The following is a 14,479-nucleotide window of genomic DNA, read 5'->3' as shown; positions in this document are numbered from 1 at the left end:
AATGGACTGCAAGCCTGTTCTTTTCGACATAAAACAACTGAACTGAACTGAACTGAAATGAATTGTAATATGTGAGAGTAAAAGTATTGTCCAAAGCTGAATTGAACTAAACTAAACTAAACTAAACTGAATTGAACTGAACTGAACTGAACTGAACTGAAATAAGGTGGAGAGAACAGACCTGCCTTTTAGAATATAGTCATTAGTTAAATTTATTTAGTGATTGGTTTAATTATTTCAACAATCACATTCTCCAATCCATTTATTAACTAGTTTAGTCCACTCAATATGACTGTCAGGTTATTTTTAAAATTGTTCTGCTATAGTTAGAAATTCAAAAGGAAACAAAGGAAGGAAAAAGAGAAGGGATGAATAGGTGGTACGTTGAGATGTCAAGAGATTGTGTTGGGTTAGAGAGATGGGATGAGCTTGTTATAAGAATGTAGGTTTGGATTTGTCTAATATATCGCCTATTCTAATAATTTTTCAAAATCTAAAAACTTTTATAGAATTACTCATACTACCTTTAGTTTAGGAGTTTATCCTTGCGTTTGTTAATTTGGATATGGTACATATACAAGAATAAAATTGTAGTTATGATCGTTTTGAGAAGATCTTTTGAAAACTGCATTATTGCAAATAATCAAAAGTTTAGGATTGTTTTTGGAAGATGTGGCTCGGCGCTCCTCACGGTGGCTATCAAGTCCTCTCTCCTTTTTCCTGTTTCCCTTTCATTTTTTGGTTTTATGTTTTACCTGAAGTCGCCCACGAAGTCAATGGTTTGAAACAAGGGTGGGGTGTCCCATCGCCACGATTGACGACGTTCTTCCAGCTTCGACCTCTATGCATTTTGAGTTTCAATTTCGCAAGACAAAACTTTGTACAAAAATTATTAAAAGAGATGTTCTAATTTTAATGTAAAAGTAGACCTAGTCACTAATGGATTAAACTAGTCACCGAAAGAAATTAAGTTAGTCATTATTGGACTAATTCTCTTTTTAATGTTGAGCTTATCATTGCCTAGTTTAATTTAAAAGTAGGTGGTTTCTTACAAGACAAACTCTTTTGTATACCCTCGCAGAAGGGTAAGAAGTCACCATATGATGTGACTTCTTTGTTAATTCAATTAATAGAATCCTAGGAGATGTTTTTGTTCAAGGAACTTGGTATTTATCATCTTGTGGACATCGAGGTCTACAAGATGCGACAATCTGTTTCTGAAGATCGTTTAAGTTTAATATTTCAAAAAATTACCTCTCATCATATGAGATCTTTTTCACCAAGACGTATAACCCATCCCCACCAACCACCTCCCAAGACAAGTTTCATTTGGACAAGAATAGTAATGAAATTGTTTTTCCTTCATATCGTATATAAGAACAAATGAAGCTCACTTTAATGCATGCTTGCTTTCTGTTTTATGTTTGGTTGTATTATCATTAGATTGTAATTTCGTTTTTCAATTAATGAAAATTTTCTCAATATTAAAAAAAAAACTGTATAAAGCCTTTGATAAGAAATGCATCAAGTGAGTACATCGAACCACCTTTAAATCCTGATGTGCATCAAAATTAACACCTAGAGCTGTTCGGCTGGTACTAGGACCGTCAGGCCATACCGAAGCCAAAAGAAAGCCGCCTAGCATGGCGTGAGCCACCGAAACAAGCCATTTCAGGCTGACCGGATCAGCTCTACAACCGGAATAATGGGGAAAAAAAGACTATTTGAGGCAGGGCAAACCATGAAAAATATCCCAGCCAAAGCAAACAAAGGAACATCATGTGTGCCGCCACTGAAAGGATCTTTATCACTACTCAAACTTCACACTTCTCATATGTATGAAACACTTACCTATCATCACGCCCTCAACTATTACTATATATATTCTCATATAACATACTATCCTTTGTTCTATATATGTACTATTTACAGCTATTATCTAAACCCTGTGGAAAAAGACCGGTCATTAGCAGCAGCAGAAGCAGCCACACCAAGCCATCAGTCAGCTATTTGAGCACGACATCCCAAGTGAGAGGGTGAGTGAAACACTACGATCTTGTTTACTTCCATTTCTAATGAAACCTTTAGCTTGATATTTACTTTTGGTGGGACAGCCAAGAACCAGATCCAAGTCGACCCCTTCTTCTGACCCTGACCTATTACTGCCTAAGCTGAGGTCAAGATTAAGAGCATTGAAGCTTGCAGGATTCAGTAATGGCTCTACCTGTGCGTCATGCTCTGCTGATTTGGCACACCCTCTACCATCAGATAATCCTGCTGGTCCGGAATCTAAAGAGAAGGAACTCCCACTACCAACATCATGCATCTGCCAGATTCACAAGTAGGGTCAGATAATTAGATCAGGCTCAGGAAGGTATCATAGATACAGAGCAGGATAAAAAGTCAAGACTCAAGAAAAACAAACCAGCTGAAATCATTTAAAATTCGCCCATGCATTCTAAATCAGCTTCGGCCAAATTCAGATACCCATAAGTTAGCATGAACATCAGTCATCAAATGACTACCATGATTCTCAAGATGTCTGATTCTTAAAATTACTGATGAATTCATCACACCTCCATCTTATATGGCTTGTATTGTAATAAAGTCTTTGAATTAAAGTAAACATACAATTTGGGCAGATACCCAAAAGAAATAGTCGCTTGGGTGCCAACCTCAAATTGTTCATTGCTGGAGTATGGTATAGGCTCAACTTCTGTCAAGTTTGGAAAATGCAACAGTTTCCATAGCTGACTTGAAAACATGCTGTGCTCTCTGCTTTACGGGCCAGAAACTCAGGTTGTACTATATATGCCTACTTCACTTTTGTGCTACGTTGTACAAATAAGGTATCTCATGCCTCACTCAAAAATGAAAATTATGGACTTTATGGCCTGATTCATAGCCGGCTATATATGGCCTGATTCATGCCTATGTAATTTTGTATAAAAATTCTCATGTCAATGCCATAATAATGAAACTTCATCCCTAAACATGTCATTTTCTACACACATTTCCATTACCGGTTAGATTGTTACCACTCGATACCACCTCTTAAGCGGTGACGAAAGGTGATGAAATTTATAGAGAAAGAGGTAATTGAAATGGACAAGCAGTATCATGAACAATGGGTGAGACATTGAATACCAATTCACCTATGAATTCATTACCATGAGTACCATATAAACTGCCTACCAAATGGGTCATTAGTGGTTTGGCATGATGATCATAATATTTGCTTTTCACTCCAATTTTCTGGATCCAAGGTCATTTCCCCTACCTACTGTGTGGTTTACTGACCCAAAAAGATGGATAGATATATAAACAAAAAATATATAGAGAGCCTCCACACTGATAAGAAAGGAAAATCTAACTTCCTATCCTTATATCTTTGTTTTTTTAAAAAAAATTGCAGATCGTGTATGTATCATTCTGCTCCAATAGCGTTTCACTTGAAGATTGCATGGGCTCATCCTTCAGAGCCTACAATATTCAATTTAACTAAAACTCCTTAAACTTGTAAGGCAGAGGATATAGAAGAAATTCAGAATAAAGAAATAATTTAAGTCCTTTTTCTATATTTCCTTCTCTCTTTAAACTCTTATTTTCTGAATTTTTGTTAGGGCTGACAAACAAATGAAGTTGGGTTGAATTCATGTTCGTGTTCGGGTTGATGATAACTAAATGAAAATCCTTTTACCCAACCTAACCCGCTAAAAAATCGGTTGAAAAAAATCAAACCTAATACGACCTAGTTATTAAAAATGCTACCTATATAACCCATTTAAACGTCATTATTATCATTATTTATAGAAAATTTGTTCTTTAGAAGACTAAATGTACAAATTCACTAAAAAAACCAAGGATGCTTTTTTAAAGTTTATTAATTGTTATGATTTATCGTTAGAGATTTCTGATTTTTGATCAAACATCAAATTTATCCAATACAATGTTTTCAGATAATCTATATAAAGTGAGTTAAATAAGTGAGATCAACTTCGTTATTTGTTGGAGACATCAACACTTACCATAGTCGTTTCATTAAATAAAAAATGGGGTCAGCCCGTGTAATTAAATGGGTTGAAAATCCCGACTCTAACCTCTATTTTTAGGCTAAATTTGGCTTGGGAGTTGGGTCTGCATTTGCCGGCCCTAGTCTTGGTGGGAAGGGGGTGGAATGGGGATCAATTCAATCTAACACAAAGTTTCAACCTTGCGTGATATGGACCAAATATAAATTGCTCAAGAATTATCCATGTTTTTTTTTTTGAAAATTGAGATGCCAAAGGTATGTTCTCTTCAACTTAGTTTACTTATTTTCAAAAAAAGTGAGAAAAGTTGAACTTCATAAAGTTCACAAAAGTCCAAACTACTTTAGAAAAGATAACTACAAGTTAGGAAAAAATAATAAATACTTCTGAGAAGTTCAGAAAAATTAAGAAAAGTTCATAAAGTTACAAAAAAATTAAGAGAAGCTTAGAAAAGTACAGATGAAATGAGATAGGTTGAGGAATAAGTTGAAGAGATCAGACCTAAGTCCCTCTTTTACCTTCTGAATCAAGGGTCTACAAAGACTCTATCTTTGCAACCGAGGGATAAGGTTTGACAAGCTATTTTGTTATTGTAGGGGAAAGGCTACAATTGAATCCCCATCCCCCACCATGCCCCAGGAAGGAATTTCGTTAAAAGTCATTAGGGTAGTGATATTGGACTATTGGTATGCAATGCTATGTAAAATTCTAAGAGTTCCCGTCAAGGTAAATTATACCCAATCAAGTGCAATCTACTGCAGTGTACAAGAAAATTAGTAACATCAGGTGAATGATACCTGTAAGTTGTCATTACATAGACCCCTGTCAGCATCCTCTTTTCTCCAATCAGGGGAAAATAAAGTCGTATCAGCTTGCACATGATGATTTTTCAACATATGCATATGTTCCTCCAAGGAAGGTACTTGATGTTTAAGGAATTGGTCCCCACATTTGATTGAAGCCGGAGATCGCAAAACAACAGGGTTGACAGATTCTGTATCGTCCATGGAACTGTGGGATGTACGAGATACAAAGGCACTTCCGGTGACTGGTGTAGAAACAAATTTGTTCTCTGATCTGCAAGTATCAGAAGAGTGCAAGCCTTGATTCAGGGTTGCAGCATTCAAGTTCGGGAGAAAAGGATCATCAACTTTTCTCACTCTAAAAACACCCCATAGAAATGGGAGAGAATTCCAACCTGTAAAAAGCATATTAAAATTTTGAGACAAAACGGACACGTTTCTTTAAGGAAGGTAGTACAGAAAATGGACAGTCAACAAATAACAAAGGAGTAGGGAATTTCAGTAAATTAACGAACCAAAATATATATTAAAAAAAAAAACTTACACTGTGACCTCACAGGAAGCAAGCTGGAAGGAAAAACTAGAAGCTGAAAACCACCAAAGTTGGCCTCTAGAGCTAAGTCATTGTTTCTCATGCCTTCTAGCAACATCCTGTAACTTTTTCCATAGCTGCACGAAGTGCCAGAAAGTTAAAAGAAATAACTCAAAAAAAAATCAAGGAAAGAAAGATGAGGATTCCAACATTACTAACCTCCATAAATCTTGAGCAAAGAAGTAGAGAGCAATATCTTTCTCTGTGAGGTGATTATTTTGGAACCGAAGGGGCCATGTGTGCAACCGAGGCACTTCCTTTAACCGAAGTTCGGGAGAGAACTTATGAACCAAGTCAACAACCTTGGATGACGCACGAGTTGATAAGTGTGCTTGTACCCCATAGCAGTCAGTTGGAAGTTGACCACTTTTCTCCAATTTAAACGCACCCCTAAACAAATATGTTAACACCTTATACTCAGATTCTCCAAGAGAGTGAGATTGGGGAAATAAAAACACGTCCGAGACTTCAAGATCCACAGATAAACCATGAATCACAGACAAGAGGGACAATGAAAATAAAGAAGTAAACATACTTCCAAACAGACCCAGATTCTGGAACAGCGGAAATCGCAGAAGGAACTGTATGGTCAATATCTGCAGAATCAACTATGGACTTGACTTTCACGTGTTGAAAGTCAAGCGGCAGAATCTTATACGAAGCAACTGAATGATCATTGTCATTCCTTGTGATATCGCCAAAGTCAGGTTTCTGAGTGGATAAACTCACCCCCTGATCAGTGTAAGCATTGGCAATATTGGCAGGAGAATTGATCAAGTAGCTTGTTGAATGACAGGGTGACTTTCTTTCTTCAACAGATCCAGCTACACAAATTAAAAAAGAAAAGGGGAAGAAAAAAAGAACTGTTAGATGAGCGATACAGGAAAGCCAAAAAAACATAATGTGCTAAAAAGACCACAGTTCAAAAAGTTCAAGTCGGAACATGTTAGTAGAATCTCACCGAACGTATTCACGCAGTTTTTGCCTGAATGAGCAAGGTAATCAAATGCTTTAACACTAGAAGTTCCCTTGACCTGGATGGCATTTTTGTCCTCAACATTCTTTCTAGATGACTGTGCATCATCAACAACCTTTGAAAGAACTTTGGTCCTAGGAGAGCTAACATTCACCGGACCAGAGCCAGCAAATGGTGAAACGAGTTGACAGGTCTTCTTCGATAACTTTACAGCGGATTTCCTTCCGCTTCCATATCTAACATCCTTTATAGTTGAAACAGAAAGGTGACCATTTGAGAAATCTTGAACTGAGCCAACACCAGTTAGTGACAATGATTTGGGCATCTTTTTGTCAGGCCGATCCTTTTTCAGTTCACAGTTGGAAGCATTTTTCTTGGCTGATTTTCTCTTCTTATGCATATCCTGAGTGTCTTGTACTTGCATATTTGAGTCTGAACGATCAAGTGACTTACTATTGTTAACAGATCCTGCAAAATGAAAATTTAAAAGACAGTTATTGACATTCTTGACCTAAACACTAACATGTCCACTCCACCACGTTGACAATTTACATGGGAATTTGCAAGACAACTTGCCTCTACAAGATTGTTGTTCAGGTTTGGGTGATCTATAACCTGATGAACATGCTTCCTTCATCACTTTCTTAGCAGGAAGATTAACAAAAGGAGATACCTGACAAGCCTCGTCTTTCCCCTTATCCATTTTTTTCAATGAAGAGATCTGAGTTAGACGTGTTTTCACCCCTGAACCAGGAACCAGTGACTGAACACTTCTGTCAGCAAGTCTTTTCTTTGCTTCAGGCCTCACATCTATCGCAGGCCAGTGTCTCTTCTCGGATAAACAGGAAGCTTTACTCAAAGGTTTCGTCCTCCTTTTAGCAAAATGCTGAACAGCAGAATTCATTGTTGGTGAACCGTGACTTAGTTCCTTTAAACATGATGGCTTCGAAGAATTGTCTGATGTCTGCGCCACAGCTTGCCTTTGTTTCTTTGGCTGTTGCATCAACATGCAATCTTCGCACAACCAATCACCTTCAGGAACTTTCTCCATCTTAGGGGTCATGCAATAACTAATTATATGAGCCAAAAACAAAAAGAAGGAAGCATTAGCAACCATGCTTTGCACGGACCTCAAAGTATGTTTAGTGACCAGATGCACCAGTTAAAAAAAGACTTACGTATGCTCTGCCCCATCACTGCACATGCTACAAAGAGCAAGAAATGCCTCCCGACCAACATCACCGCAAATATCACATACTCTCACCTATACCATATGGAACATGCTATGTCAATCCACACACAACTTGAATAGGAAATTCCGGAAAAGTGGAAAATAAAATAAAGAGCCTGCTGAATCAAGAAGCACTTATAAGAAGCACAAGAAACCACCTAAACGCAAGAAATGCAAGAATAAATGCATGCACACACACAGAATGGATAGAAGAGGGAAGAATCTGGAGTGGAGAGAGAAATAAGAATCAATATTTTGCAGCAACATGTATACAGCAAAAATTTAGCGAAGATTTTCTAAAAGCTCTGAGTTTAGTTAGAGCACCACATACATCTGTTTTAATATAGCCAAACAGCTAATAATACGACAAGGCAGTTCTTGTAATAACTTCTGCACATATCCCAAATGGAAAAACATGAACTACAACTTCCCCTATCTGTTAAATAATTAGGCACAGATGCAGATGCAAATCTGAAATTCAATTTGCCGTAAGACATGCTGGCTTCTTACTCTTAGACAATCTTACTCTTACTCTTAATCTGAAAATGAGAGACATGCTGGCTTCTTACTCTTACACAATCTTACTCTTACTCTTAATCTGAAAATGAGAAGCAAGAGAATTTTGCAAACTACTTTTCACATCAATCTTTCTTTCAACAGGATACTGAGATTTCACAAAATAAACAACCTTAGATTTTATGCAATAGCTTGTTATTTTCAGCATATCAGCTTCTTACCTCTACCAGGAATTTAGCTAAGTGAAAACTGAAAAGCAACAGAAATTTGCGAACTGATTTTCACAATTAATGTAGTATATTACAAAATGCTGAGACAACTAGATTTCTTCTAAACAGAAACATGACCACGTTATTATATTTTCAGGGTATCCCCTAGAGTTTCATTATGAAACAGTAGCCAAATCTCAGGTGCTCTTAGAAAGGCTTTTTCTCTATGGTCCCATAATACAAAAACACAGATAAGAAGTCACAAACATGATATGACGCTGAAAGCAGACCCAGTAATTTAATAAATCCTACGACGTTCTAGCATGCATAACTAGTAGACACAATTGAATGCAGGATTTCAGAGCAATTGGAGGAAAAAAAAAAACTCTTCTCCCCCTTCCCCCCATAAAGAAAGGAAATAAGGGACAAAAATGAAGCAACAGAGTAATACAGAACATACATCCACCAATTCATCTGATCCATTCTCATTAATTATGTTCTGGCTCGAAAGAAAAGGCTCCTGTGTTCTTGTAGCTGGTGAATTAGACTTCAAATATTGAATTTCATCAAAGCTGTTCAAGGCAACAGCTGGTGGGTTCTCATCACTTAATACAACCTCAGTCTTGGAAAAAACATGGGTTTTCTCACTAATTTCGTGATCTAGACCATCTTGCTCATCCTTTAAAGAAGTTTCAGATGAGCCTAGTCCATCGAAGACAACTGTTGGCACCAGCACTTCACTTGAGTAATTATTTGCTGTCACTAAATTCTCGCCACCTTCTTCAGATGATATTTGAGCAGCTGGGGAGATTCTAAGAGATTGACCATTTAAAGATTTCTCCAAAACCTCTGCACAAGAGCTACTAACTGAAGCTGCAGTGGATCTCACATTCTTATAATCTGCACCACTGAGATGAACACTGCTAATCGTAACTGCACCATCATCTTTGCTTATACAAGAATTCTCGTCACCTTGGCAGTCAAAAACATCATGATCCTCATGTTCTGTGGTAGACCGAGAAGTAGTTACATTATGAAGCATTGGCAGATGACCAGGTGCTTTCGTAGAGTCCAAACTCTGAAGATCTTCAGAATACGAGCTCTGGCAAGAAGTTGAAGGAATATTATTTGCTTCTCTACTGAGCAGCTGCCTGTGATTTTTTACTTTTCTTTCCGGAGATAAGTCACCAGCTGAAACTTGATTAACAGCTGACTCCTCCAGAGAGATTTTAGACAAGCCAACAGCCTGTTGTACATTTCAGAGGTGACTTTCAGAAATGGTCATTAGAAAGGCAAGAAAAGGCATATGCATTGTCTGTCCAACATTTCACTGTAACAAGGTTTGCAATAGATTATTCTTGAAAATTTTGAACAAATTTAGCTGATTTTTATCGAGAAAATAATAAGAATGAGACTAAGAGCAGTATTATTGGGTAAAAAGCAATTAAAGCAACTTCACACGTCAAGAATAATTAAAGAGGGTGATTCATCGGGTTCTAAGAATTTAAACATACAAAGTTGCACATTGTTATGGTAAAACTATGCTCGTGGAGAAGTTAACCCTCAAGGCTTGCATAAAAGAGGGGACAACACACTACTAATAAGTATATCATATCAGAAACGTATAGATATACACTACATGACGACGTATGCTTGCCCTGTGGCCCACTCCTAAGGTTCAAAATTTTAAACACCTTATAGCAACTTCTAAAAATTCAAGTAAGCTCCGTGTTCATGATCAAGCTTTAGCCTGATATCTCTTGAAAATGACACTGTGTATAAATTTCAAAGAAAAACTTTTATCCCTGCAAATTTTATTCCTTGAGCAACAGCCCGTCTACTCAGCAGCTCCGGATAATTAAGTCTGACTTTCATCCCTGTTTGGCTGGTGGAATAGCGTGTGACATCCACGAACATTGGCATGAACCATTAAAAGCCTGTGAAGTTGTATGAAATTGAAATGGTTGCAAACTGGCTCTAGAATTAAAGAGACCAGACCAAAATATCAACACAGGGTTTTCAATAGATACATTCAGCATCTCTGAAGTACATCCCTGACATTTGCAGCCATATTTGGAGCTTTTTTAATTCAAATAACTAAAAGACCTCTTCCCAGGTAAGTAACTGCCAAAAAGATTCATGAAATGCAAGCATTCCTTGAGCTTATTTCTCATAAGACCTACCAAATAAACTACTAGATGGTATCGCTAAGTTCTCTTACTCTCAAATCTAACGAAGTGTATAATTGATTAACTTCAAATTAGGTCTAATATGTTCATACAAGTTCAAATAAGAACTAACAAGTTACTAAGAAAATTGATTACAAATTCAATCTCCGCTTAATCCTCATCCCAGAAAAAGAAAAAAGGGAAGGTTGTCATCATGTACCTGGTGTAACCTAGGTAAGCACTAAGCACCCCATTTCTGAAGAAATTGCAAATACCAATATATTGTAGTAAATTGAAACGGCATAAAAAAAAAATGAAACCTTTTAGAAGGCTATTTGACGCCAAATTGTTTTCCAACACTCCACAAGTGATCATACCAATTAAAAACAAAACACCAGGTCGACGAGGCTGATATTTATTAGACATGAACACCAAAGAACAATTCTGATTAATAGCGCGATTAATCGATGATCCAGTCATCCAACTCGACTTCATCCTCTGGCCCTAAACTAATACAAAAATTTCTACAGATTAAAACAAATCAACGCGGATTACCTCTCTCAAATCACCATATTATATCTAATTCTAAAATAATTTTACCTAACACGTGCACCATCCACCATTAAATTTAATTGCCAAAGATCTTGTTACAAATTATTAGGTTGATCATATCATATAAATAATTTACAAATAAATAGGGCACTTAGATAAACAAATACATGGTCAATTAGCATAATAATCACAATTATCTTATTCGAAACCTAAGAAAGAGCAACCCCACAAAACTTAATCCCAATATTCGATCATTTTAATTAATCCCCATCATGAACAATTCAAAGTAAAACCAAATGAAATTCAGATGAACAAACAATAACTTAACAATTAACATACAAATTATTTTAAAAAAAACGCGCAATAATCTCACATTGATAAACCCTTCAGTCTTAAATTCCCAGAGAAAACCCTACTCAATTTAGCAAAAGAAAAACAACCCAGATATGTAAACTCAACCAAAAACACGAATATTCTAGAAACATGCAATAAAAATTCAATCCCAGAAATTGATTGATGAAAACAATGAAATATATAAATCAAGAGAGAAAAAAGAGGAGAAAAAGAAAAGACATTGGATTATGAAAAAACTTACCTTTGTGTTCAAAAGGGTATGACCATGATTGTACAACTCTTGGAGTGGTTTAAACTTAAAATGTTTCTTCTTCATCACACAGAGAGAAACAGAGGAAGAAGAGAGAGAAAATTAAAAAAAAAAGAGTGAGGTTTTTATATGTATATGTTTGTGTTAGTTTGTTTTCTTGTGTTTTTCCTCCAATCCAATTATACTAGGAGTGAAATTTTCTATGCTAATTTTCTCTTTCATCAGTCATCACCAACGTGTTGTTTGCTTCTTCTTCATGCATCTACAACTACACGCTCTCTCAATTAAATAATGGAAAACACAAAAGTTAAATAAAATATCCACAATTTAAACATTTTTGGAATATTTTGAATTCCAAAGCATTTGTACTTTTTTTTTATAAAAGAGTGGGGATATCAGATATCAGATATGGGGTTTCTTAATGGGATTGGTTTGGACTTTTGGGGTCCGGATTTTTTTCCTTTTGTTTGCTAGTATATTACCTTTTTTTGCTGATTTTTTTCCTTTATTATGATTTTTTTTTTTTTTGACAGGAAGAAAAATAATTTCATTGATAAGGGATAACCAAACGGCACTTACAATCAATTCCTGAAAAATCGAAAATTCCAACATAGGTATATAACACCTTAGAACTAGATACATCGCAGATTTGATAAAAAATAGCCTTAATAAAAAACTTCATCTGAAGCAATACAATCTGTGAGTTCGCCCTAATTCGGCTTAACTTCCGCTGATGCATATTCGTTTGGGTGAAAATACTCCCATGGTCTTCTAGATTCTTACTGAGAAGAGTGATTGTTAGATCTTCCTTCTTCATTAGACGAACAAAAAAAGAAATGGAACATCGTCCTATAATAAATATCATCTTAATGATGGGATATACTTATTGGAAGTAGTTAAAAAGATTTTTGGGGCTTACCACCGGTACGAATACCAGTGGAAGCCCCTACAAAGATTCACAATTGAGATCAAGAAGAAAAGTGATGAAAAAACAAAGAGAAAGAAGAAAGAATGAAGAAAAACCTTCAAAAAAGAAAAAAAAAACCTAGCGACGGAGGCTAGGAAAAACCCTTCCAAGGAGAAACCCTAGAGAGAAAACCTCTCAAGGAGAACCCTAGAGGGAATCGAAATCCCCAAATTTTAACTTCTTTATTATGATTAATTATTGTAATACTCTCTTCGTATTTATATATTTTTTTTAATCACCGTGTTCTTATCTACTTGCTACATTTGCTTTTGCACAATTTCAAAGTGTTTTTTTTTTACCATGAATATCTCTTGTTCATTCAAGTACAAAAGTATTAAACTTTAATATTATAAATCTACATGTGAAGACGAATCTTTCAAAACACCACATGACTATATTTTTACTTATAAAACTAAATTAAAATTGTCCGTCAAAGTTGACTTTCAAAAAGAAAATGTAGCAAGTAAATAAAGATCAAGAGAGTATAATTAGCTTAGCGGAAGTAATTATAAATTGTGCAATCTGTGATGGATAATCACGAAATACTAAATTGAACAGCATCACAAAAAATATTTGTTGTGACACGAAAGAGGCATAGAGAAATCAAGTCGGAACCTTTGAGAGAGCAACCACTTGAATTTGCACTTTTTCTTTCGTTTAGGTTTGTTGTATTTATTAATATCAATTTCTTTCAAAGGCTACAGCATTACTTTTAGACAAAACAACAATATACGTAGTTATGTAGAATTGTATTCTTGCAATTCTATCATATTCCTCTTGAAGATGTTTCATAATATTTGATATTTATTTAAATCTAGCCTCCCCTCTCCTTTTCTCTCTCTAAAATCCTAGCCTCCCTTACCCCTTCTTCATCAATTAGGGGGCTGCCATGAATGTTTAATGTTTTCATCCATGGTAAGCCCCTTTTTCCCTTTTATTTTCAATTTTTAGTTCATTTTCTTGTTTTGTTCAATAAATTAGTATCTCTTTATGAGATTTTCTCAAACCCTTTTATGGGGTTTTTAGTTTCTGTTATGGAAATCTCCTTCTCCCCTATGGGAGTTGTGAGTATGGTTCTTTTGTTTTTAGGTATGAGAAATTATTCTCATTGGTTGAAGTTCGAGATTCAACATGAAGAATTAGGGTTTCACAACTTCTGTAAAATTATGGAACACTATTGGAGTACGTTCATCCCAAAATTTCCGCATCTGCAGATTGTATGCCGAACCAGAGCGAATTCACATATTGTATTGCTTCAGATGAAGATTTTTATTAAGGCAAAATTAAGTCAAATCTGCGATGTTTACATTTCTAGGGTGATATGTATTTCTATTAGAATTTTATGTTTTTCAGAAATGACTTGTAAGTGCCGTTTGGCGAAATATTAATGAAATCCCTTTTCTTTCTTTCAAAAAAAAAATATTTGATATTTATTTGATAATTTTTTTGTAAGTATTAAAAAAACACTTGTGCCTTCACTTACACCACCCATTTATACCTCACGTGCACTATTATATTATTTGATCACATGGCCAATAAAAATAACTTGCACTATATCTGACCTCTTTTTCAGTTCATTGATCACTTTTCATATGTTGCATGTATTACGAAAAGGATATGGTGTTAGTAAACAAGGTATAAATTATACGGATGGTATTTGAAAACATCGAAATATACACGCCTACATTTTTTGAGGGGAACACAAAATCTAAATAATCAAACTTGTTTGTACTCCTTACATACTAACCCCTTTAAACAAGCAAAATTACAAAATTTTATCTATAGTTGCTTTGAGTTATAGTAATTGTAATTGCTCAAAACTATGAATAA

General features: G+C 35.6%; 1 protein-coding gene across 2 annotated transcripts; it reads right to left on the bottom strand.

The window, feature by feature from the left end:
- Positions 1 to 1,484: 1,484 nt before the first annotated feature.
- LOC104892920 (uncharacterized) lies at positions 1,485 to 11,968 on the bottom strand. 2 transcript variants are annotated; one of them, XM_019249530.3, is made up of 10 exons: positions 11,674 to 11,968; positions 8,819 to 9,604; positions 7,581 to 7,666; positions 7,018 to 7,472; positions 6,388 to 6,870; positions 5,962 to 6,250; positions 5,586 to 5,816; positions 5,379 to 5,503; positions 4,829 to 5,229; positions 1,485 to 2,326 (listed from the first exon to the last, which is right to left on the bottom strand). In XM_019249530.3, exons 1-10 carry the CDS (start codon positions 11,746 to 11,748, stop codon positions 2,003 to 2,005), a joined length of 3,255 nt encoding a protein of 1,084 aa, XP_019105075.2. In that variant the 5' UTR covers positions 11,749 to 11,968; the 3' UTR covers positions 1,485 to 2,002. The 2 variants fall into 2 exon arrangements, with proteins under 2 accessions (XP_019105075.2, XP_010677246.2); XM_010678944.4 differs by having other exon boundaries at positions 6,979 to 7,472; positions 11,674 to 11,965.
- Between the last annotated feature and the right edge of the window lie 2,511 nt (positions 11,969 to 14,479).

The sequence above is a fragment of the Beta vulgaris genome, chromosome 5, assembly GCF_026745355.1.
Source record: "Beta vulgaris subsp. vulgaris cultivar EL10 chromosome 5, EL10.2, whole genome shotgun sequence".
Lineage (NCBI taxonomy): Eukaryota > Viridiplantae > Streptophyta > Magnoliopsida > Caryophyllales > Amaranthaceae > Beta > Beta vulgaris.
Note: the sequence above shows the minus strand (reverse complement) of the source record. Positions and strands in the feature narration are given on the sequence as shown.